Here is a 26133-nt window from a genome sequence, read left to right as displayed (position 1 = left end):
CTCATGCCTCCAGACATCCAGCGCATAATTCAAAATGAAAGGCGTAGAAAATCGGGCTCATTTAGCTTACTCTACTTGAAATCCATATTAGGCTATTTTTAAATTCTCGACGACCTGGTGCTCTTGAGGGGTGGGTGGGACACTGCTGTAAATGGTTAGGGACGCTCATGCCACCGTCTGTTCCAGTGTGTCCAGATTTCGCATTAGCATTGTCCCAGATATGATTTTGGGAGTCAGAGATTGGAGACGTGCTCCTGCCTGGAATGGCAGCTCACTCCCCACTTGTGGGGGGCCAGGGCCAGCCAGCCTGTCCTGGCTGACCTCCTTCATTCTGTCTCCCAGGGAGCCCTGGTCCCTTGGCTCTGCCTGCCCAGCAGGCAGCAGGTGGAGAGCAGAATGTGACTTGTCAGCAGGGGCACGGGTGTCTGCCTGAAGGCACCAGGTGGGCAGCAGGCTGCTCCGCTGCACCCACCGGTAGTCCTGCATCCTGATTCTCAGAGAGGATTTCATTCAGCCACCGTCAGGCTCGTAGAGATACACGTGGCTGTTCTACTGGCCTTGGTGAGGGTTTCTGGGCCTAGTGCTGGGGTCACACAGGGGCCCTGTGACCCCCATCCCTTCGAATACATGGCACAAGTGGCCCTGGTACTTCCCTGGGGAAACAAGGAGCCCCCACCTGCACTCACCTTCAGGGTGCTTCCCACATGCCACTCTCTGCTCTGACAAAGGACAGTGGGAGTCAGGAACATGGCCAGAAAAGCAAGGAACCCAAGGGGTGAGACACCCTGCTGCTGATACGCTGTCATCAGGAAACTTGGATTCTAACAGGAGAGACAGACCAAAAGAACACAGGCAGCCAGTGACTGGAAGGGAGCATCCACAAAGGAGGAGACCTTACAGATGAGGCCTACGGGACCTGGTAGGGAGGTGGGGCGGGGCTCACGGGTGGGGCCTGGGGTAAGGGCTCTGAGGTGAATTGAGGAGCTGACCAGGGGAGAAGGGATAGGACCCATGCATGGGCAGGCTCTGCAGGCCCTGGGTGAGTGCTTGGCTTCTGTTCCAAGGTCCAGGAAACCAGTGCAGGGGTGAGAAGGAACATGGGTTCCCTCTCCAGTGGGAAGAACCATGTGGAACATTGTACCTGACCCCTCAGGATGTGGCAGGGCGACCCTGTGTTTCCTGTCTGAGCTCTGCATTCCGCCTTCCCTGCCTCCCAGCTCTGCTGCATGGAATAGAAGACAAGGCAGGCAGATGTGCAAAGACATGGCAGGCAGAAGTGCGAAGCCCAGTGTTGGGGTGCTGTACGGTGCACCAGGTAGGTGCTCCCGGCCCAAATGCCCCTGGTGCCGAGGGTCATTGCCTGCCTCCTGGAGCTGGCCAGACCTGTGCTGTCCCAGGGCTCACAGCCACACCCTGGGGGAGGTGAAGGACTGCATTCCCCGTCAGCCACTTTCTTACGGTTGAAATTCATTTTGCTAACCATGCTCACGCTACCATGCTTGCCCTTCTCTTCTCCCTTGTACATTTCAGAATGAACTGCAGATGTGGGTAGGAGCAGGCTCGTTGCTGTAGCATGGGGCAGGGGCAGAGACAGTAGGCGACCACATACCGGGCACTTGAAGCGATGACCAACGAGTGGCTGAATGCGGCAGGCCCCACAGATGTTAGCATGTGGCTCTGACATTAGCCAGGCCCCAGGTCAGGAGATGCCTGCTGTGGAGAAGGGAGCTGGATACTCTCAGTTCCAGGAGGAGGGGCAGCTGCGCTCTGCAAAGCCACATGGGAAGCACTGCGGTAGTCAGGAGGAGAGGGAGGGATGTCGACAGAGCTTTCCCTGTCGCTTCTGAGGGATGGGGTGGGCCAGGCAGGGCAGGCAGGCTTGGGGCGGCCAGCGTGATAGGTTTCAGGACTCTGGTGCAGGGGTGGTCCCTGGTTGTCTGGCACCTGCCCTGGGAGTGAGGGCAGGGGACAGATTAGGGCCCAGCAGGGGAGGAGTGTGGGCTGTGCTCTGGCTGGGATGGGAAGGGTGAGTTCTATAGGGGTCACTGACTCCAGGAGGGTCCACACCTCTAGAACACAGAAATGAAAGCCATCACTGAGACGCTGGGTGAGCGCAGCTTCTTAACGCTAGGAGACCTGACCTGGGAATTGTTGAACCCCTGGGTTCTGGGCCAGAAGTGCAGGGGCAGGGAGTTGGCCTGTTCCCAGCCTAACGCACCGTGTTGCAGGACCCTCTTGCAAGAAGAACTCCCAGGGTCACGCATGGGAGCCCCGGCTCCAGAGGGCAAGTTCCCTCCTGGAAACTGAGAGGTCCGTAAGCGGCCTCCTCGCCCTGGGCCTCGGAGGTGTGGTTTGGTTAAAGGCATAAACCAGCTGGGCCTAAAGTTTTCATTTACTCCATGAAATGGTTCCCCTCAGCCTCAGCCTCGTCATCCTCAAAAGGGGATCAGAGAATTATTGTGAGACTTGAATGAAGTAAATGATGCAGCTGGAAGCGCCCTGCCAGCTAGCGGGTGGGGCTGTTTTCTCAGCCTAGGAAGATCAGGTGGGTATGGTGGGTTTAAAAAACAAAAAACAAAAAACAGCAAATATTTCAAGAAGAAAGTTTTTCATCTTAAAGAGCAAGTTTCAGGTTGCATTCCTTGTCCTATCAACAAGAAGGACGAGAATCCAATCTGTGCATGTGTGTGTTCATGTGAGCACATATGTGCACCTGTGTGTGCATGTGTGTGTGTGTGTGTGCGTGTGTGCTATGCTGAGGGAGGGAGGAAGGGACGAGTCAGAGGACAAGGCTGCTCTTACCTGCACAGTGCTGGAGGGAGTCAGCAGCTTGCTGAGCAGGTCTGACACTCAGCTCAGTTTCTAGACCCCACACCCTGCAGTCACAGGCTGGAAAACAGAGCGTCAGCCCTGGGAGCCCTCAGGGTCAGTGGGGATCACTGCGGGCAGGGGCTTCTTTCCACTGGCAAGGACATTGGACAAGGCATGTGTGAGGCTGGAAGGGACCTTCCTGCTCCCAGCTTGCTTCCACCCTGTGCCACCGGCTGGCTCTTCCTTCTGTCCTGATCTCTGCTGATTTATTGGGCCCAGGGCTTCCAGGGCAATATTGTATCCAGTTCTGTGGCCTGATGACAATGTGGAACCTGGCACGTGGCAGAGGTAAGAGGTGTTAGACGAGGTGCTGGTCCCTCCTGAGTTACCCTGGAACACCTGCCGAGAGTTCACATGCTCATTATGTGTCCCTCGTGGAACCCCTGTTGTGGCACTTGAGCTGGAGGCCTGTGTGATGTGGCAGTGTCCCAGTGACCTGGCTGCCTGTTTGACCCACTGTGGCACCAGCAGGGCTGCGTCCTGGGCCGTGTCCCTCAGCATCGTCAGCACGGGGTTTAGAGTGTGACCTGCCGCAGGCAGTGCTCTGCGAGGGGATGCTGAGCTGCCTGGCCCGCCTGCTCCTCTGGGCTTCCGGGGCCATGGTCCTCCTTGGTTCAGCACCAGCCGACAGAATGCCTGGGGGAGTGTGAAGTGTGACCAAGCAGGATGGCATCAGGAAAGGACCCTGCCACTCCCCGGCCACCCTCCCACCCCCTACCCGCCGCTGGGGCAGTGCCGTTGCTGGTCTGTGTTGGAACTGCCGACCTCCCTGAGCCTCCGCTGGCACTGGGTCTCTGCCTCCTCTCTGTGTGTGGTTTAATCACCCAGCCAAACGAGGCCCTCTCGTTAACTTGAAGAGAGAATCAACCAGATGTTAGATATTTGAAAAAAATTTCAGGATTCTGGAGTTTCGCCTTTGTCCTTCATCTCTTCCTTCTGAATGGTTTTTCTAGATGAAAATTAATTTTGTCTAAATTGATCCTTCAACATTGGTATTTGAAATCTGATGTCTTGTTTTTCCAAAGTGAGGCCAGGCCTTCCAGGTGCTGTGTGATGGCCAAGCCCCTCAGTGGAGGGGCTAATGTCTGACCACATGAGTGGTCGGCCCCTGTGGAGAGCCCCTGCTCCTGTCCATGGTTAGGCCTCGGGATCGGCGGCTGCCCTCCTGACCACTGTAGTTCCTGGAAGCCGTGTTCTGTGCGACTTCATGGCCAGTCTGCATGGGGTCGCTCACCTCCTGCCCACTTCTAGACTAGCAGTACTGCCTCTGTCAGGCAGACGCAGGCTGTCATCCACGGAAACCCAGCTGGGCCCACCCTGCTCTTCTCCCTCCTGCCACGCCTACCCTGAAAGGGTACTGCTGGGGTCACGGTCAGTGTTCCCATCAGGCCCATGGATGTTTTTGGGTTGTTGGTTCCGATGAAGACTGTAGATGGTGCCCCATAAAGAGAGGTCAGGGTCAGCGCCTGGCCCTAGCCATCTCTGTGTCCCTGGAATGGGGTCCTTGGCATGTCGGGCATAGCGTCTTATGTGAAGTGGCCCCAGACTGGATACCTGGATGGTGATTTGTGTTTGTGGCCTACACTCTGTAAACATTTCACAGATTAACCACATTCAAGTGTCAACTGGTTTTTGTTTAGTTGGAGTCACCTAGTTACGTGCATTCCACTCTGGTGGTATGGCCTGGATCACGTTGTCAGCGTCACTTGGCAAAGGGGATAAGCAGATGCCTTCCTGCCCTTATCAGGAGCCCTGGGGTCCCTTCTCTTTGATCCTTTAGCATTTCCTGGAGCACTCAGCCTTTCCCTGGCACTCAGCACTTCCCTGGCAGTTAGCACTAACTGTGGCACTGAACAGCTCCCGTGGCACTGAGCACTAACTACAGCACCCAGAATCTCCCATGGTACTTAGCCCTAACTGTGGAACTCAGCATATCCCATGGCACTGAACACCTCCCGTGGCACTTAGCACTAACTGTGGCACTGGCACCTCCCTGGCACTCAGCACTAACTATGGCAGTCAGCATCTCCTGTGGCACTTAGCACTGACTGTGGCACTTAGCACCTCCTTGGCAGCCAGTACCTCCTATGGCACCTAGTACTTCCTGTACCATCCAGCATCTCCCATGGTTGTCCCTGGGTCCTTGGGTCCTTGGGTCCTGCGTGACAAAAAACTGGCCGGGTAAACCTGTTATACCCTCTCTTCTTAAGTGGTCTTTTGAGATGTGCTATGACCCTATGATGGTGAGGCACAGTGATTCCTTTTCCTCCCTGACAGCCGATGGCCTTCTCCTGGATGATAACAGGAACCTCCCAGTGTCTTTCTGCTTCCACCCTGTCCTCTGTGATCCTCAGCTTGGTGACCATGAGCCAGTCTCCCTTACTCTGTAGCATTTCCCATTTAGTCTGGGACTTACAGCCCTGGCAGGGACTTTCTGGTTCCTGCAGCCACGTGGCACGGTGTCGCCATCACGGAGGTCTGTGAGCTCTGAGAGCTAGAATTTGGACAGGTGTGTGGGCTGGTTTGTCTTTCTGTGATGTCTGGGTCCCTCTGGTGCAAAGGCACAGCACCGACAGCCTATCAGGCGCATCTGGGGTTGATGCTGGCTGCGGGCTAAGGCCTGTGCCTGGCTCTTGGCTCCACTCCTGCACGTGGCTCCATGGGACATGGGCTTTCTCATGGTGTGGTGGCCGGCTCCCAGGACAGGGGGCCAGGCAGAAGTCGCATGGAATCCCATCACACTTGGGTGTGGAATGGTCACAGCCTGTCCAGATTCCTGGGAGGGAAATGGGCTTTGTCTCTGCATGGGGAGCAGAAGGTTCTAGAACAGTGTTTGGGGCCAAAGGCATGCTGGGGCCCCGTTTGGGAGCACAGTCTGCCCCGTGGCCATGTGACTGGGCCTGGGTTCTGCCTGCCTTGTCTCTTCTCTCCTTGGAGCACTGGGCCCCAGCCACTTTGTGGTGCACTCTGGGTGGCTCCGGCCCTGGGACCTTCAGACTGGCTGCCCCTCCGCTTTCCCTGCTCAGCTCAGGAAGCTTGCCAGCTCTCCCCTGCCCTCTGTGAGCTATTACTCAGGTGTCACCTTCCCAGGAGGCCTACTCTCCCCGCTCCGCGGCCCTGATTGTCTTTCTTGAACTTGCTCTGGCACAGTACTTACCTTAAGTTTCTAAAGAACTTTTGTGTTACTCTCAATCATCGCCCGGTTAGGATGACTGCTGCAGAAGCAGGAGTCTTGAGCTTTTCTGTTTGCTGACCTTTCCCAAGGGCATGGGATGTGGAGCAGGAAGAGCTTCTCCGGTTGGGACTTTGGAGCTTGCTATACTTGCTCCAGATCAGCTGTTGAGCAGAGCTCTACTCTGTAGAGCCTCTGGTGACAGCCAAATCCCCACTCGCAGACAATACCTGGCACGTGGCAGGTGTTAAAAAAAAAAGAAAAGCCAGTCAGCCCTCTGATCTGGGGTTCTGCATACATGGATCCAACTCACCTCAGATTGGGACTATTTGACAAAACCCATGTCTGTACTAAACAGAGTGACCTTTCCCTAGTCTCTATCCCACAGGGTGTAGCAACTATTCACAGGCCATTCCCACCATCTGAGGCAATGCCAGGAATCCAGGAGGATTTACATCATGCAGGAGGATGTGTGTAGGTTACATGCAGGTTCTGTGCCCTTTTATAGACGGCACTTAGCATCTCAAACTCTGGCATCTGGGAAGGGTCTTGTTGCCCACCTCCTGGACACCGGGGATAATTATGTTGAACAAATCACCTGGAAAAACACTTAGCACATGACATAAACAGTTTTATTGCCCAAGTATTTCTTTCTTTATTATGAAGCAATGAACCAAAACTTCTGATTGTTTTTTTTTTTTGTGTGTGTGTGTGTAAATATTTAGTTTCTTTGCAAGGAGGTCCAGGGTGCATTTCTAGCTTCTTCCGTACGCCTGACCCTACTCCAACATACACGTTGGCAGAGCAGGATTCCAGACTCCAGGGGTGCCATTTGGGGCAGGCGAGCCTCTGCTTTGTGGGTTCCCCCAGTTCACAGTGGTGGTGAACTGTGTAGACTACCTGCAGTGTGGACTACCTGGAGACTAAGTGGAGTCCAGAATGAGGCCAGCAGGGAAGCTGCCCTGACAGTGCCATAGCCACTACAGCCCCCTCTGCAAGCGCCACCCCTGCGGGTGCCCTTCAGAGCACTCCATGCCCATACTCAGCATCTGGGGAGGAGCTGTCCAATCCTCAGAGCCTGACCAGGGGTGCAGGTCTTCCTTATGTCCAGCGCTTGCTGCCACTTGCCCCTTCTGCATGTATTTGGTGACTGGTGTGCTCTGCATTGACTCAGATGGCAGCTGGCCTCACTGGAAGGTTAGAGGTGGCTGGCCTCACTGAAGGTTCAGATGGTGGCTGGCCTCACTGGAGGGTTGTGCCAGTGGGTGGGCCTGTGGTCCTCAGCTGCATCCCCTGTAGAGCAGAGTTTGCTCCACACTCTGTTCTCTTCCCTATGTCCCACAGCTGAGCTGGCTGCAGGTGGGGAGGTGCGTGGAGCACCCGTGACCACTGGGTGGTCAGTGTGTGGCCTGGAAGGAACCAAGCCAGGATGGCATAGTGAGGGTGCTCCCACCTCTGACTCCCTCAGAGATACCCACAGCCTCAGCCTCCTTCCCCGCACAGGACACAGGGCCCTGCCGTGATGGGCCTCATTGTTTTCCTGACACAGGAGGCCTCTGTTGCCAGAGGCATGGCCATGATCCTGGACCATCCCGGGCCTGTGTGGTTCTGGTTCCTGTCTCACTGCAGGGACATTCACGTTGCACTTCTGTTTTGCAGAAGCGAGTGTGAAGGAGAAGACCGTTAAGTACATGGAGGTGCTTGAGGGAAACCTGTGCAGGTAAGGAGAATACCTGCACCACAGACCCCGGGCGCACCTGGAGGCTCCATGAGGGTTCACCGGAATTTAGTCCAGTCTGTGAAAAGGGCTATCCAAGAAAAAGTGAAGTCCTTTGGGCCCCCAGGGAAGGAGCAGGTGCAATACAAATATCTCTTGGCCCAGGTTTCCACCTTTACAAAGCAAATCGCCTGAGATGCTTGCTGTGTCCTGGGGAGAACACAGGACAGCCTTCATGTCCCTTGGTAAGGACAAGCATGGGATTCCGCCCTCATGCCTTGTGAACCCGTTTAGACATGGTTTGAACAATACAGAAATGTGCGTTGTCGTAGGTTCTGTTTTGAATCCTGAATCAACCAGCGTGAACATTCCTGGTTGCTTTTTTTTAACCCAGTTAGGAATTCAGACGCGAGGACCCTCAGGCAGCTGTGGCATGTTGAGATGTTTCTGGCTCTCCTCTTGTGTACTTCTGAAAACGAACCAGCCGCCTGGCTCTGCTCCTAATTAAGGAGCCAGTTTGGGAATGTAGAATGTGCTCTCCGCCCTGGGAGGCATTTGGTTTTAGGGCAATGTGTTGCTACTATTTTGGATGTGGTTAAGTAGCTCTTCAGAAAGGCCACGCCTGGGACCTGTCCTGGGACAGTGCCCTGGGCCCACAGGTCTCCCTGGGAGTGGTGGAGCCAGCTGTCAGGGGTAGCGGGGCACTCGCTCTAGAGGTTTTGTTCTCCTTGTGGAAAGTGATACACCCTCTGCCTGGCCATTCCCTGCCTCTCACACCTCAGACTGTTGAAAGTGGCCAGTGGGGAGTGGGGGAGGCTCTGCCCATTGATGTGGCTTGGCCTGAGGCAGGAACCTTGGGCTCAGGCTGGCTCCCTGCCCTCTTGTTCCCCTCAGTCCCCAAGTCTGGTCGACCCTGCCTCCTGGGCACATTGCAGGGCCACCTTTGTCTGCTTGTGCACTGGCCTCTCCGGGAATGGCCAGCTCACAGCGCGGCTCCCTGCCCCCAGTGTCCTCCTTGTCCTCTGTCCTGAGGGCCCCGAGTGTGTGTCTTAAACACAGCCTGGCATTGCAGGTGGCTGCCCTTTGTCCTCAGCTCATGTCCAAATGCCTTCCCAGTGCTCACAGCTTCTCCTGGTGATTGCGTCCTCAAGGGTCACCATCACCAGCCATCCCCCTGTTCCAGTGTGTAGGTCCTCCTGCTCTTTCCAGGCCTCTGAGTTTTCCTAGAAGAGGAGCCACCTCAAAGGGGAAAGGGTATCCTTCCCCAGGGCACCTGGCATGTGCCAGGTGGCTCCACCCCTCTTCCTCGGCCTGGCCTCCAGAGGCCTTTCCCAGCTGCACACCAATGGACCTTGGTGGGTCCAGTCCTCACCCATCCTCGGGGTTAAGTGCCTTCTTTGAACCTGCTGTGGCTGCCCACCCCTGAGCAATGGTCTTGCACTCTGCTCTCCGGGCTGCCTGGGGCGTCCGGCAGGGCCATGAGGCCACCTGTCTTGTCTAGGAGTGTGTCCGCAGGGACTTGCCAGTGCTGACATCAGGTGCCCAGAAGCCTATGCTTGTGTGGATGGTTCAAGGAACACAGCCAGGTGGTAGACACCCATGTCCTCTCCCATCCCCTCCACTGCTCTCTCTGCCTCTCCAGCCATGCAGATGCCCCCAAGCTACCTGTCTTTGACCTCTTGACTCACGTCCATTGGCACCTAGAAGGCCTCCACATTGTCCTGTGGCCAGGGTGGTGGCTGGTGGGGCAGGAGTTGACCAGGTAGCCAGGGTGTATACCCTTGAGAAGGCAGTTTTATAGGTGCCTCAGATCAGAGTGGACACTGCCGAATGGGTGGTGAGGGCCAGCCCCTCATGTGGCTGTCCCCAAGTGGTGATAGCTGTGCTCACATGCCCTGATGACCATCTCCTCTGATGGTCCATCACATCTCTTCCTCTCCAAGGAAACAACACCTGAGGCACAGAAATGGTTTTCTGCCCTGGTGTAGTTGGCCTCATGGTGACCGCTCAGTGCACACTGCAAGGCATCAAGTGACTAAAGCAGGTGGCAGATGCTGGCCAAAGCCCCAGTGGCATCCCGTGGCCTGACAGGGCTTTGGAAAGAAAGCCGCCCAGAGCTGGCTGGTCTACTCCCTCCTGCTGGGCCACTGCAGGGGATGCCCTTTAAGGGCATTGCACAGGGATTCCGGTCTGGCCAGTTTTGGTACAAAGACACAAGCAGATGGCCACATGGACTTTGTCATTCTCTAGGTGTACAGAGACCTGGACACTAGGTGCAGTCAGAGGGCTCAGCATCCCTGTCTGTGGGAAAGTCAGTGAGCTGCTAGAGGAGGGTAGAAGCCAGTAGTGACCCAGGGAATCCATGTGGCACAGAAGAGAGCTGGGTGCTAGAGCAGGGCTTGGCTGCAGTCCTCCGCCTTGGAGTCAGGTGCACATGCATAACGGCTCTTCCTCCACAAAGGTGAGACACCGCAGGAGGTCTCTGTTTGATCTTTTTTTTTTTTTTCTTTTTATTTTTTTATTGGTCGTTCATAACATTACATAGTTCTTAATGATCTTTTCTTGGCACAGGTGCCTCTTTCTCCTCTGTGTCACTCTGCCAGAGGGAGGCAGCAGTCAGGCTGCCTCTCCAAGTGTCCCACCTGTTCCCACAGAGTAGTGGAGCCTCTTCCTAAAGGCCTCTCCCACATCAGCCCGCACTTTTCCATAGCAGGACTGACATCATCACTGCTGGGCCCCCTTGACCCCTGCATAGCTGCTGGACCTGCCACATCCCCTGGGCTCCTGTGAGGGGCTGCAGCCTGCTGTTTCAGTCTTGTCTGCAGTCCCCACCGCACGGTGCCCAAGGCGCCCCACTTGCTGGACTCCCTGGGTGTCCAAGTACCCTGTGCAGCTCCGCTGCAGAGTCCCCTGCTGCCCCACAAACACTCACACCAAGACACAGTGCACGTGTTTTGGCAGACTTCGCTCCTCCAGGGCGTATTCCATGTCCCACCAGCCTGGTGTTCTGGAGGTGGCAGGCTGTCTGGCACATGGTGAGCCTAAATCAGATTTAGTGTTCAAATCAACGGATCAATAGCTGTCACCTCTTGACACTTTATTCTTAACTATTAGATTCAAAAGTCAGTGACTTGAGAAGACGTAGCATCCAAACCCACATCCTGGCCATCAGATCTCAGTGGTAATGACGGGAGATTAGAGAGACCGGAGGTGAGGTGTCCCCCAAAAGCTCACATGTGAGACAGTGCAAGAGGGTTCAGAGGAGCGGCAATTGGGTTGTGAGAGCCTTAACCCAATCAGTGAATTAATCCCCTGGTGGGATTAACTGAGTGGTGACGGCAGTGGTGGGTGTGGCTGGAGGGGTGGTAACTGGGGCGTGGCTCTGGGCATATATTCATATCTGGCAGCGGAGTCTCCCTCTGCTTCCTGATCGTCATGTGAGCCATACTCTTTGGTCATGGTGTTCAGCCTCACCCTGACCCCTGAGGAATGGAGCTGGCCTTCTGTAGACTAAGACCTCTGAAACTGTGAACCCCCAATAAACTTTTCCTCCCCTGAAATTGTTCCGGTGGCATTCTTTAGTCACAGAAGTGAAACACGTGGCTAAAATAGATGGCAACAGCCAATCCTGCCCTTGAAGCTCTGTGCCACATACTCTCCTCCAGGCCCGCATTCAGAGGGGATGGTGCAGGATTGTGTTGACTTAGTTTTCTTTCCCTCGTGGCTGAAGGGTTTTCATTTCTCTTATCTCAGTTATTATGTGCTCTTTGTTATCCTCCTTTATCATGGGGTCAAAAGAAGCTTTCCGTCTTTACTTTGTAGATGGGCTATTTTTTTTTTTTTTTATCAATCTCAAATCTTGTGTGTCTCTAACCATTGTAAAAAGAGATTCTTTGTTGTATAGGGCAAACTCTCATCTCTGGCGGGTGCCCCCTGCCCCATGTGTGCTGGTTTTGGGTAAACGTATGGGATCTTTTGCGGGCAGAACCGATGGTAGCCGCCTTCTTCTTTCTACTCTCTCCCCTCCTCTCTCTGCTTGGTTTTCCCTGAAGTTGAAGATAAACCTTTGCTGCAAATGATAGCTGCAGTTTTGTGGATTGTGGGTTATTTTTGCTTCCTGGCACTCTGCTTGCAATTCTCAAGTGTGTGAGTGTGAATCACACTTTTATAATCAGAAAAGAAAACAGGAAAATCATTACAATCTGCTTTGAGCTTGGAGGTAGTTGGAAAATTCTTCAGAGGCCGTCTTGGCTTTAGAAGAAACTCTCAAGAGCTCTTTGGTCTCACCTGAAATTTACTTTGAAATTTAGAGGCTGACAAATTGCTCTAAAGGTAATCCAGTTTGGTTTTTTTTTTTTTTTTTTTAACAAAACCTCACATTTAGCTTCTAATAATTTTGAAATGTGCACACGGATAGGCGGAGAGGCATGGTGCCCATGAACTCACCTGCTGATGGAGGCCCAGAGGTCGCTGCAGAGGGGAGCTGGGCTGGAGAAGGCCCTGGCCGTCTCTGCCCTGGCCCCTTCTCAGCCAGTTTGTGTGGACATTCAGTCTTTGGTCCAGATGTTGGCAAAACCAGAGGGGCAGACACCTTCCTGGAGTGGAAAAAATCTGGCAAAATGGTGCTGGCCTTCCACGTCAGCCGTGCAGTGTCAGCAGTGGCAGGGAGAAGCCTATGGTGTGGCTGGACTTCCTGGGAGCGCCCTCCAGCCGAGGCGGCACTGCACATGTGTAGGACGCTCTCTGAGACCCAGACCTGTCCCTCCCCAGGCTCCCCAGCCTCTCGGTTACTGCTGAGAACAAGGGTGGCTGGCTACTTCCAAGCTCAGGGAAGATGGGTGTTTAGGTTGAAGACAGGGCCTCTGGAGAGCTGTTTCCAAAGAGGGGGAGAGACGTGTTTAGGATGTGTACTCCATGCTTCCATTTCACCCATTGAGATTTTGTCTTTAGAAATGTTACATATGAAGAAGGTCACACATGTATGTCAGGGAGGAAATGGGTACCAGAGCACACGGGTGTCATTTTCTTCCAAGAGCAGGAGTCATTTAAACATGTAGAGATGGTGCTGGAGAGAATGTCCATTTCCTTACTTCCTAATACCGATCCAGTCTCACATACAGCAAGTGGCCTCCTCTCCCAGCGGCCTTCTGTGTCCCACCTCCACAAAGGGAAGCAGGAGCTAGTTAGTCCTTTTCAGAGAAGTTGGAGAAGTCGCACTGGAGTGGCACCCAGGAGGTGAGGAAGGCAGGGACTGGGGGCTAGAGGGCAGAGGGAGGGAATCAGCTTACCTGAGCTTGCACTGGGGCCTCCAGGCAGGGATTGAGACCTGCTCAGAGCGTGGCCTTCTAGAGTCTGCCCACCCCGTTGTGCTACCCAAATTCCCTGTCTGCTTCCTAGGGGGAGGTCTGCAGTGAGGAGTGGGTTCCTCAGAGCCACATGGAACGTACCAAACGTGCCAGGCAATCTGAACATCCTGGGCACCCAGTTCCTTCCACCCCCAGGAACATCCCAGCAATGCAGAGGGAATGGAAGGAAGTGGATCTGACAGACAGTTGCCTGTAGGTGTGCAGCTGCCTGCTGGGAGCCCCCCCCCCCACCCCCGGGATCAGAGGAAACCAAGCAAGGGCCTCCTCGTCCCTCCCTGCAGTTCACTCGATTGTTGGTCGCAAGTAGATACCTTTCCCTCTGGGCTTGGTGGGCACAAGTCGAACACGCTCTCCTCAGGACGGTGTCCTCACGCAGAGCTGGGGCTCCCCCACGCAGGGCCCCTGCCTCCTCCCTCTGCAGCCTTGGAGAGCCTGAGCAGGAAGTACAGGCCTTTCTTTCCCTGTCAGTCACCTCTGTGCCCAGGTGGGACAGTTTCAGCTCTGTCTTTCTCCTGGGCAGTGAGGGTGCAGAGACTGGAAGGTGTAGCATCTTTCCTGTCTTCACCTGAGGCTGGTCTCTGAGCAGAGCCCGCTATCCTGCTGATTCTGCTGAAGGCCATCTCTGCCTCTCTGGCTCCTCCTGTCTCCTTGCAGCCCTGAGGCATCAGTGGCCTGCTGTAGCCCAAACTCTGCCCTCTGACCCCACTGCTTCTGGGGGCTTGTGAATGCGTTGAAGCCCAGCCATGGGTGGAGACGTGGCCGCAGGGCCCTGTTTCACTTCTGAGCAGATAATTCAATCCTGCATGTCACAGGGGAAGCGGTCATGAGAACACTCACTGTAGGTCTTGTCCACTTTGAACTTTGAGGCCATTTGGCTGGATTGTTTGTCTGGTTTTCAAAGAGAAACAAGGATTTAAAATACTTTATTAAGGGTGAACAGGTATAATGGAAATCACTACATGCTCACTAATTTAATAAATCACCACTGATTGTTTATGTTTCATTTTTACCTTATTTCCTCTCATGCAGAAAAATCTTAAGTATACTTAAAGTAATGATGCTTTAGCAAGCATACATACAGAAAAAGTGATACATAAAATGTAACAAAGTGGCACGAATTAAAAAGTAAAAAGAAAAGGAAGGGGAAAAAAAGATGGGGAGATTTTTATAGTGCTTAGGTGGGGACCAGACTCCCCGCTGCAGCCGATAGTGTTCTAGATACTGAGTTGATTTAGTAACTATGTCCAAGGCCAATGCAAATGAGAGACTTCTAATGAACTTGGCAGGTCTACTTCTAATGTACAATACTCTCCATTCTCTAAAACACCAGTGATGAATTTTTACTCAGAAATAGCTGCTTCTCCTCCCAAGGGTCCACATGATGAGATTTAGTTCTTCAGAAAGATCATGCAGAGCTCCGAGGAGAAGTCCTGCTCCCTAGTTATGATGGTCAGAAAGCCCCAGCCTGATCCTCTGGCCTCCACAGGGCCTGGGCCCAGTGGGAAGGACCAGGCTGCTCTCCCCCACTCAGGGTCTGGGCTGAAGACGAGGTACAGGAGTAGCATAAAGGGTGCCCCTTCTCTTGAGCCATTACTTCAAAACAAAGAGGACCCTGGGCATCCCACACCACCTGCTCCTGTTTCCTGATGTCAGCGAGGAGACCTGAGGTCAGTCTGGGGGCTTCACAGGGGCAGGGCCTCTGGAGGGGTCTCCTCGTCGCCTCTCCCGACTTCCAGAGAGAACTGAGGCACGCATAGGTGAAGTCGGGCTCCGCCTTGAGACGCTAGACCCAGACTCCGAGGAGGCCACTTCTGAGCCCAGGGCCTTCGCTGGAATAATAAACCACTTCAAGACTCAATTTCCCATCATAAAAATGGGCTAGTAAAGAAAAGGATAAAGAATGCTGTTGGCAATAAGGCACGATAAACAGTTGCTGTCACTAGTTGCCGCATGGCACAGTGAGAAGGACAAAATAAAGGCAGTCTGTTGAAAGAACAGTCCTTAGTTTACAAAAGTGGAAGGGAATCTCCTCTTGGTGAGGGGAGGAGGAGAGCAGTCTGCCTGCAGCTGCTACCTCACAAAGAGTCCCCCCAGACAGGGTGGCCAGCCTGTTCAGGTACCCACGCTCAGTGTTTTGCTGCCTGCCTTTTGACTGCTGTCAGCACCTCCTGCAGAGGGCGGGAGGGAGGGAAATGAGGCAGCTGAGTCCTCCATCTCATGCAGCAGGAGGCTTGGAGCGGGCAGAGGTTCCCAGAGCCAGAGCAAGGCAGGGGTGAGATTCTGGAGCAACTGCAGCTTGTGGGCCTATGGATCCTGGTGGGACTTCTGAGACTGGGAGAGTCCTGAGCTCTGCTTTGAATCCAGAGGCTGGGGAGTGACTCATGGGGCCTCCATATCTGGGGTCTGGACCTCAGACCTCAGATACAGTACCGGGTGGGCAATGGACTCCAATACACAGGCTCCCCTTCCCTGATGGTGTGCTTGGGAGCTGAGTGCTGACCGGGAGCACGGGTGGGCGGCAGAGGCCAGGGGGTCAGGAGAGTGCCCTGTGGGCATGGCGGGGAGGGGGGCTTTTCCTAGTGCTTGCACCATAGAGCGACCCTGGCAGCACAAGACACGGGGATTCATCCTGTAAGGCAGGTGCCTCTGAGTGGAAGGCAGGAGTGTGGGTTGGCTGCCCTCCTGTCCTTTGTCATTGATGTTTCCCACTCAAGAGGGCATGAGGCTGTTTTTAAAAGATAGTCTGGAAAAGAAAATGTCCGTCATTTTGAGGAATGGAATAGAAAGCGGATGGACAGGAGCTGCCGTGTAAAGCAGGGGCCTCTGGACCCAGCCTCTCTGCTCTGGAGCAGTGCCCTCTGCCCTCTGAGAGCTGTGAAGACATTAGCGCCACTTAAGGAGGTTGGACACCAGGCAGTGCCCAGGGCGAGGACACCTGCCTCCTCTGTTTAGTTACAGGTTGGCAGGAAGTCATCGGGGAGATCTCCAGGTCAGGCTCCACTCAGGAAGGTGCCCAGCCAAGGATGTACCCAGGCTCTGCCAGGGGCTCACTCTTCACGGTGCCTAATTCATGAATTACAATTGTCATTCATGAATGAGGAATGTCCAGACTCAGATGATGTTTACAGACTCAAGAGAAACCACCATAGCTTGAATGTTTTTGATGCATTTTGGGTGAGAATTGAGAAATCTTGGAGAAAGATTAATTGCTATATCAGTGGAAAACCCTGTCGGTAGATATCCAGTTATTAAAGGAGAAGACTTTTTAATGATTCAGGGAAGCACCATCAAGATTGCAGGAAGTGGGCTGGGGTTGTGGCCCAGTGGCAGAGCGCTTGCCTAGCATGTGTGAAGCACTGGGTTTGATTCTCAGCACCACAAGTAAATAAATGAAAATAAAGGTCCATTGAAAACTAAAAACATTTAAAAAAAAAAAAAAAGATTGCTGGATGCTTTAATTTGCTAGCAAGGTTCGAACTATTAGGTTCCGATTAGTGAAAACAGAACTGCCCCTTCAGTTCCTCAGCTGTGCCTTCTAGTGACAGGGCAGTCATGAAGCCGATGTCCTCTTCCCACCTAAGTGATGACACGTCTGCAGCAGCCATCGCAGGTGTGGTGACACCAACTGTCGCACGCTGTGCCACTGTTAGGCTCCTTTCTCTTGCTCCCTCCCCTCTGCCTCCCTGCTTCCCAGAGCAGCTACCGGAGCACTAACAGGGACAGGGACAGGGTGGACAGCCGCTTGGTTCAGGTGCTGGGCTGTGTCCCTATCTGGAACTCACACCAGGATGCGTCTAAATCCCTTATCTCAGCCACCTCAGGCGGGGACGGTCCCTCTGTTGCAGTTGATGTAAAGATGACATTTCTTGAGCTGGGAGAATTTGATGTGATTGTGTGTATGCTAAGCCTCTGAGGATAATTCCATAGCCCCATTCATCATGAAAACCAGGCCTTTCAGTTGTGCTTCTTAGGAAAAAAAGTCCCCGGTAGAAATCGTACATGTATTTAGTGGGCTGGGAGGAGACGGGGATGCCTAGGATGATAACTTGTGGCAACTTCACGATGCAATTGGACTGAGTTATTCCCCTCGTTGTTATTCTGCAGAGGGGACGAGGAGCCAGCCTCTGATTATCTGCCAGGTCCTGCGGTGGCCTCTTCCACCGCTGCAGATGCTAATGGTGCCTCATAACCTTGCTTCGCAAATGAACTCAAGCCTGGGCACGTTAATTGACACTTTGTTCCTGATTTATTGCTATTGACTAGAAGTTGCTTTTATCTTCCTGATGGCCTGTGTTGACCCTCCTGGTCACAGAATGAAGATTGCTCTGGAGGGCGCTTCGGCACAAGTGAGCTCACTTGTGAGTCTTATTGGAGCATATGGTGGGGTGGGGGCGGTGTTCCTGGTGATCTTGGCCTCCTGCTGCTGGGGGGTCTCACCTGGAAGGTTTCAGTCCACCTGCAAGGGACTGTGCATCCTTGATGAGGAGGGTCTGCCCAAGTGTAACTGGGCTTCAGGATGAGCGTGGTCTTGTCATGGCTGCCCAGGTTGTCAGCACATGATAGAGGTGCTTGGGTCCCCTCTCAGGCCACCCTGGTTGTCCAGGAAGCAGGATCTCCCCAGGAGTCAGTGGGGGTGGTGGTAGAGGTTCTGATCCTGTGGCGGCTCCTCAAGGCAGCCTGGCTGCTCTCTTGGCCTCGACCATGTGTTCTTCGCTCCAAGTCAACCCTTACTACCAGACCCTGGGACAGGATTTGGGAGGCAGAAAAGGAACATGGCAGCCTGTGCCGCCATGGTCCATGCTTGTGTCCAGACCCGAGACTTAGAAATGAAGGAAGCTGGCTGGGAGATTCTGGAAACCAGTGGCCAGTGGTTCCCACGTGGAGCGGGTTGGTGTGCTCTAACTCCTCTTCCCTCTGGGAACCACCCTACACTCATTCACAGTGGCTCCTGGCCCCTAGATCAGGGCCAGTGCCTTGTTCTTTAAAGAAAGGAGGCACTTGGGAGGTGGCCCTGGCTTCCCTTGGAGGTCCAGATGCAGGAGTTCTGGGGATAGTATCTGTTCCTCCAGGAGTCACTTAGGTCAGGGCAGGTTTCCCAGTGTCCTTAAATCTGCCAGTCATGCAGGACACTGATGCTACTAATCTGGTTTCAAAGTGTGGGGCAGGCAGCTCGGGAGACATGAGTGGTGACACCATCCAGGACCCGCCAAGCCTTGAGGCCCTGGATCCCAATGGTGGTGAGTGGTGCAGGTGTGCCTCTCCCCCTCCTGCAGCTGCCTTCCCTGGCCTGAACAGCCAGCTGCCGCTTCCTTGCCAAGGGGATGGTAAGATCCAGGCTGGAGGAACCACAGCCACACGGCCGTCCAGACAGTATTTCCAGGTCCGCAGGTCAAAGGCTAAATGCCAGGTGTATCTGCTGGCAGCAGGTCAGGACACCGAGGACCCCCTCACCCAAACTTGCCTCCTGTCCTCTGAGCTGGGCGTCTCTGGGCTCTCCGATGGTGGCTTCTGTTCCTCACCAGTGCACCTGCCTGTGTCTGAAGCCTGTCTTGCGGCTACGCCCCTCCGGTTTCCTCCCTGGAACTGCAGGGGCAGTGGAGGCGCAGGGCAGGCCAGGGCCCCGGGGCATATGGCCTGCTCCCACGGGCCTCCCTGCTGTCTCTCTGCAAGTTTCCTTCTGCAGAGTCTGAGTCTCAGCCTGACTGAAAACAACAAGAAACACTGGGAGCACTATGTCCAGGCGAGGTGAACCGGAAACCTCATGACCAATGCCGTCGGCCATGGTTAAGAGTCAATCTTACTGTGTGTGTTTGGGATTTACGTGATGCTATGGGGTATGAATAGATAGTGAAGAGGGCCTGATTGTGAACAAATGGACGTATCTCTCTTCTATACACTTGTGTAACAGGAGCAACTAAAATCTGCTTATTTAGAATCTCTGGTAGGATAGTGTTATTTCCTAATGACCTCACACTGAACAGCAGCCTCCAAACTTGTCCATCCTGCACATCTGTTCCTCTGAGGCCACTAGCTGGCCGCTCCTCATCTCCTCCACTGCCTCCTGCCTGCCCCGGACACTACTGTCTTCTTCTGTGTTTGGTGTGTGTGGCACCTAGAGTGAGGCCCTGCGGTGTTTTCTGTCTGTGTCTGGCTTCTTTCCCTGAGCTCCAGGTCCACCATGCGAAGCAGGCTTCCATTTTTTTTCCTGATCTTGAATAATGTGCTATTGTATGGCTATTTGTTTCTGTTTTGGGTACCTGGGCTTGAACCCAGGGGAGCCTAATTGCTGAGCCACATCCCCCAGCCCTTTTTACTTTTTATTTTGAGACAGACTCTCTCGAGGTTGCTTAGGGCCTCGCTCAGTTGCTGAGGCTGGCTTTGAACTTGCCATCCTCCGGTGTGAGCCTCCTGGTTTGCTGAGTCACAGCACTTGGACCTCTGCTGGTCTTTTTCCTGTCATAGGAATAAACATCGGCTCTACCTCCATATCCTTAGCTGATGCAAAACGAGCCAAATGAAGACCTGGTAACAGACTCACCTTGCCAACAGGTCCAGCTCTTTTCATGAGGGTAGAAGGAGGAGAGCTGGTTTATCTTCAGGATGCTTCTTCTGTTTTCACGTCCATAACAGGAAACCCAGACCAACCTTAGTGTGTTGGAAGGAAGGTGGAGGCCTTGGTGTAAGTTTCTGTAGCTAACAGGGTTTTGTGACCTGCTAGCTTGTCACCCAGCCATCTTTGGGTGGGTTCCTTCAAGTCGGCTTAGCACTCACATGCAAGGGTAACGACAGCCTCCTCGGTCGCTTTCTCCAGGGAACCGAAGCCTGCGGAGCAGCCTCATTCTGCTCTCAGGCTTTGCTCAATGTCTACCACCAGCTCCGCGGGCTGCAGCAGTTCTGTGCCTCCTGACACCAGGGAGAGGCCCGAGAGATGTTCTGCCTCTCTTCTCCCAGTTCCTCAGGGGCAGAGGGGAGGTGCTGTGGCCCACGGGTGCCCAGCTGCCAGCCCACCTCCAACCCCAAGAGACTGCAGCTTTGAGCCTTGGGGCCTGTTGTCACCATGCAGCAGAAATGGGGTGAGAGAGATCAGAGACACAACCATACTGCAGATTCATTCCTGGAGAGGCCTGGCCTTCACTTGGCTGCCTTGGAGGGAGATGTGACTTCAGGAGCAGGAAGGGAAGAATTCTTGCCCAGCTCCAGGCTGAGGAACAAACCAGGAATGCAGACAGCTGTGGCCCCTGCCCTCTGGGAACTTTCAGGTCTCCCTGTTTTGCTTAACAACATGCCTTTGTTTCTGAGTTCTCTGAGGAAACCAGCAAGACAAAGCAATCAAACAAAAGATGAGCTTTCTCACACAGGTGACAACACATACACAAGAAGACAAGGGATTTTATCAAACCAAGATGCTCCTGGCAGCAAAGGAAACAATCAAAGAGCCCAGAGACACCCCGAGGGTGGGAGGAAATATTCATAAACTCTCCATGTGAGAAAGGTTAATATCAGGATATATAAGGAATTGAACTCCATATGATGAAAATCCAAATAATCCAATTAATAAAAGGGCAGTAGATCTACTAGACGCAGCTGGCCAACCAGATATGAAAGGATGCCCAGCTTCAACAGTCATCAGGGGAATGCAAGCCAAACCCATAGAGGATGCCATTTCACCTCTACTGAAATGGCTATGGTCGGAGACGCAGAGGGAGAGCTGGGGCTTTCTGGGTGGACTGTGGATTCACCCTGCCCTGGTGGAACACAGCAGGGAGGCTCATCACAAAAAACTAGAACTGCCATGTGACCCAGCTGTCTCACCACTGGGTCCACATCCAGAGGAATCCACCCAGCATGTTGAAGAGACTTCTGCTCCTCCGGGTTTATTGGAGCACAATTCACAAAAGCCAATGTGTGGAATCAACCCAAGTGTCCATCCATAGATGAATAGATACAAAAATGTATATATCACAATGAAGTACTATTCAGCCATGGCAAAGAAGGGAGGTCTGTCACCTGTGGCAAAGGGTGAACCGAGAGTGCAGTGTGTTAAGTGGAATAAGTCAGGCAAAGAAAGGTGTAGAAACTAAGAACGTTGCCTTCAAAGAAAATAGAAGAGTAGTTACCAGAGGCTGGGAAGAGTAGAGGGGAGTGAGGGAAGGAGAGAGGATGGCTGGGCCAGGGGTGAGGGTTTGCTTAGCATGCAGGAGGTTCTGGGTCCCACCCCAGGGGATGAAAACAAACAAACAAGTACAAGAGGGCCATGGATTAGAGGCTCCAGGTGGATATAAAGTGACAGCAAGGAGGAGGAATACCTTCCAGAGTTCTGTAGCACAGCAGGGGAACAGTGGTTGGCAATAATTTATTATGTATATTAAAATACTGGGAAGAGAGGATGTTGAACATTCTCACCACAAAGAAAGGAGACATATTTGAGGTCATGGATATGCTAATTACCCTGATCTGACCTTCACCCATTGCATGCATGTACCAAAATATCACATTTGTGCACCATAAATATGTGCAATTATTGTGTCAGTTAACAATAAAATAATATAAAATAACATGTGGAAAAACAATAAGAGCATTTTTAAAGAGTGTTTGTGACTTAAATAGACTTGAGTAGTACTTGTGGTCCAGATACATTTTAGAGGACTGCAGTGGTCCCTGCAGAGACTGATGCAAGACATTTTTTCCCGTGCTATTGGAAAGCTGAAAATTACAGGTAGAGAGTCCCTCTAGCTGACCTTTAGCAAGGCCAGTGGTGTCAGATAACCTGCTCAGTACTCTGTATGGACCTTTGGGTACCAGCCTCCTTACAGCCCAACCAGATGTGAGCTCTCTCACCTGAACACGGAAGGCCCAGACCTCATGCCCTGCAAGATCCTGAGGAGCTTGCGTGGACCCTGCAGTCTCCCCTGGCCTCCCTCAGAGCCCCAGGCTGAGTGATCAATGCTAGCCCCGTGTAACAGCTGGATGGGGGGCCGTCATGTGAGACTTGAAAACTGAATCTTAGAAATGGACTTTCTGATTTGAATCCACTTAGCTAATCTTAAAGAAAAGCTTATTACAGGACTGGGGATGGAGCCAGTGATAGACAACTTGCCTGACCTTGGGAGGCCCTGAGTTCAATCTTCAGCACCACAGAAATAAGAATAAGAAGAAAAGTATCTTCAAACACGTATAAACCAGAGGAATTAAGAGGAACCCCATGTGTGCACCAGCAAGTCCAGCAGCCCCTGGCCCCATTATACCGGTTCCCCATTGTATTCTTTCCCTTCTGCAGCTGTAACAAGTGACCACAGACTGACTGAGTGTCTCAAAACAACACAAAACTATTGTCCTCGTGCTGGAGGCCAGAAGCCCATGGCTGCTCACTGAGTTATGGTCACAGTGTGGCCAGGGCTGGAGGCTGTTGGGACAATCATTCTGGCCCTTTGCAGCTCCTCATGGCCACTGCTTCCCTGGCTGGTGGTCCTCCTCCTCCCAAGCACACGCCTCCAATCTCATCTTCCATCACCACGTGGCCTTCTGCTTCAACCTTCTGCCTCCTCTGATGAGACCTTGTGATCCCTAAGGGCAGGATCACCCCACCTCAGGCTCCTTCACTTGGTCACATTGTGGCCGTAAAAAGTGAAATCCACAGGTTCCCGGGTCCAGGATGAGAGCAGCCTAGGGCCGTGAGCTAGTCTACTGCACCCACACTACTGCAGCAGGAATATTTGGGAGCAGACCTCAGACATTCTACTTAATCCATACACACATCAGTATATTTATCTACAAAAAATAATGGCTTTAAAAAAATAAATGCAGAGCCGAAGCCGCGCCTAAGACAGGAGCAGAAACCCCTGGGCAAGCCTGGTGATCCAGTGGCGCTCTGGCTTTCCCTCAATCAGAGCTTTGGTTTTAGGTTGTTCTGCAAACAAGGAGGTGCCCTAGGTCTGCTAAGTCTTCACTTCCACGCTCCTCTTTCTGTACCCGCTTGCAGTTTTGTGCTTAGCTTATCCTCATATTTTGGCTAACTTGTCCTCATAGTCCATGCTTCTTTTTACCTGGGTTTCCCATAAACCCCAAGTCAGACCTGAGGCTGGTAACGTTTAGATTGGACCCTGTGGCCCAGGGAGGGCTAGCAGTGCTCTCTACGCAGCTCCATGGGCCAGGTGTCTGCAATCACTCTCCTGAGCTGCATGGAGCATGGGGGGCTTGGTGGCACCTCCCTCCTGGACTCTGTGTCAGGCTCACCTCGTGCTGGTGCTTGTGGCCCAGCTCCGTCATCACAGCAGGGTGCCAAGGAGCAGTGTTCTTATCTTGCAATTCTGTCAGATGTAGCCGGGGCTTTCTATAAGAACAAGTTTCCTTCGGTGTCTAGTTGATGATCCAGAAGAACCACTTGTGAAAGGCAAGCTGAATTTGTGATTCTTTCCCTAACAATCTGGTTTTCAGAGTAGCACCGTTTCCTAGCATTCACCAAAGGTGACCAGGAAGCTGCCTCCGTGTGCTTGTGCTGCTGCCATGTCACGGCTTCTCACATCTGTGGCACTGAAGTTCTTTGCGGGATTACCCTCATCCACACTGCCTCCTCTTTGGCCAATGAGAGCCTCTTTGAATTGGCTTTAGAATTTTTTGACATCAGCCAAGAAGCTTCTCTGTCTTCTGATGGAATCGGGGGTTTCTGGCTCATCTTGGGCATTTCCTGCCCCAGGTCTGGAATCAGCCTTTGCTTCAAGGAGCTTTGGACTACTGGGCTGGCCACTGTTTCTTGGCCTTGTCATTAGACGGATCTATAATATTTTTAGAAAAGAAATTATGGTTTATGCTATTATTTACTATTCAAAGAAGCACATGGTTTTGCTTCATTTCTGTGATTCTCTATTTGTATTTCTTCTCTTGTGCTTGAAATTGGTTCCTAATAAAATTGCTTGCATCTGGGGCTGGGGCTGGAGAGGCTGTTCTTCTGCAGAAAGCAGAGCCAAGTATCCACGGAGCAGATGGTGGAGAGCTGTGCAGGCAGCAGGAGCCGGGTCTAGAGAAGCGTCTGCTCTTCAGGAGCCTGTGGTCAGTCCTTCTGAGCTGGCCGAGGTCTCTCCAGTTCTCCCTGTAGGGTGTGTCCGGCTCCCTCCACTGACATAACTTAATATTGTACCAGCTGGCAAGGGGAAATTGCTTGAAGGGCCCAGCTGCCTTTGGGCTAAGCAGGCAATGAAGGGTAAATTTGGAGCTAAAAGGCTGAGAGGTGGTGAACTGGTAACTGGCAGGGGAGGCATTCAAGCCTGACTCTGGGGGGGCCTTGCTGTGGTGGGGGGATGGTGAGGACAGGAGGGATACAAGTAGGGGCATCAGTCATGTTCAGATGTTGTCCGTAGTACTTTGCACACGCAACCCCCTCACCTCACAGTCTGAAGAGGTACGCACTCCTGTCATCTCTGCCGTACAGATAGGAGGCTGAGGCCCAGGAAGGCTGAGCCAGGGAGCACTTATGGGTAGGCTGACTCCAGATCGATTCCTAAGCTCCCTCAGGTTGTTCCCAGTCTCGACAGACTAATTGAAGGATCAGGAAAGACAAGTACTACATGAGCTTTGTAGTCAACCCTTTGTGGCTGAACCAGCCTCCCCATTATCTCTATTTTATTTAATCAGAAATATTATTACTTTTAAAATAGGATTTTCCAGGGAAACCAAACCAGAACTGAACTCTGCTGGGGACATGGAGAAGCCTGGTGATTGAGGCGACTCACACACTGGAGTCAGGGTGTGAGGACAGTCTGGTGCATGTGGGGCCTTTTGTCCAACACACCCAGGGAAGGGGCGTTCAGAATCATTGCTATGGCTCTAGCAGCCACCAGAAGCCCTCGGCACACATTCCTGGTCCCTGAGGAGCCTGTGGCCGGTCCCTCTGAGCTGGCCCTGGTCCCCAATGGGCAGAGAGGGCACAGAGCAAAGTTGGAGCTCATGTGGCTTTGAAGGAAAGGCGCATGGAGCGATGACCTGTGCCCGATGCTGTGCCAACCCCATGGCTGGCCACTTTGGCACCATCTAGTTTTGTGACCTTGAGAGAATTACTAACCTTTTAAAATTTCAGTTTCCTTATTTATAAAGAGACATCAAGTAGTGCCCTCCTCACCCTCAGAGCCCCTTGAGGAAGCATGGTTCATCCCCAACCCCTTTGCGCAGCTGCCGTTGCTGCTGTGGGCAGCTCTGCAAATGGCACCCCTGTTGGGCTGGAGGCCAGAGCAGCTGCAGCCAGGCTGGATGGGCAGTGTGTCCCCGCTCACATGTCCAAGAACCCCGTTTTCAGCTGGAAACTTCATGTGGGCAATTGGGGCCTGGGGAGCGGTCAGCCCTGTACCCTCAGGGAATGACCTCGTCTGCCACTGTTCACCACGACCTCTGCTGCTTCCATCATCTCACTAGAAGTTCCTGTGTCTGCACAAAAATTGAGCAACGCCCACTGTGAGAAAATGACCAAGCGAGGTGGCTCTCTGGGTGTCTCCTGGGTCTGGAGCACAAGACGCCTAGTCAGTGAGCCTCCACGAGCTTTGTTGGGCTTAGAGCAGAGAAGGACACTGTGCTTCCCAGGTGGAGAGGAGGCTTCATAGTGGAAAAGAGAATCTGGTGCCACCTGCCACAGGCATTGTCGTCCGAAGGGGACTTCCCCTGTGAGATACTTAACTGGGCAGGTTCTCTGGAGCCCTGTCTCCATCTGCGGGGTGGAGATCAGAGGCATGACACTCGTCTCTCATAAAATTGTGCAGCAGAACAAAATAATTGATGGGAAGTGCCTAGGGCTCCGCTGGGCACAGAGAGGTGACTCCATCAACCTCCCCTGCTCCTAGTGCTCCCAGCCCAGGGATCTTGAGTCATTAGTGGCCACCTCTGGAAGAAGCTGCTGTTTAACGTGGACCTGGAGGCCGCCATTCTGTTGGAAACTCACTCCCCGTAGGGTGGTACGGGGAGCTGGGTTTTAGGGTGCAATGCAAAGTTGAAGAACTCGCATACCTTCTCTCTGCCTCCACGCT

General features: G+C 53.1%; 1 protein-coding gene across 1 annotated transcript in view; it reads left to right on the top strand.

Annotated features, from left to right (window-relative positions):
• Disc1 (DISC1 scaffold protein) overlaps nt 1-26133 on the top strand; it is a 193430-nt gene that overhangs the window by 129775 nt on the left and 37522 nt on the right. Inside the window, exon 10 of the mRNA XM_026413137.2 lies at nt 7703-7763. Within this exon, the coding sequence (XP_026268922.2) occupies nt 7703-7763 (61 nt within the window). The remainder of the gene's footprint in view (nt 1-7702; nt 7764-26133) is intronic.

The sequence above is a fragment of the Urocitellus parryii genome, chromosome 9 (assembly GCF_045843805.1).
Source record: "Urocitellus parryii isolate mUroPar1 chromosome 9, mUroPar1.hap1, whole genome shotgun sequence".
NCBI classification, from domain to species: Eukaryota; Metazoa; Chordata; class Mammalia; order Rodentia; family Sciuridae; genus Urocitellus; species Urocitellus parryii.
The sequence above is the reverse complement of the archived record's forward strand: the minus strand, read 5'-3'. Positions and strand labels throughout refer to the sequence as shown.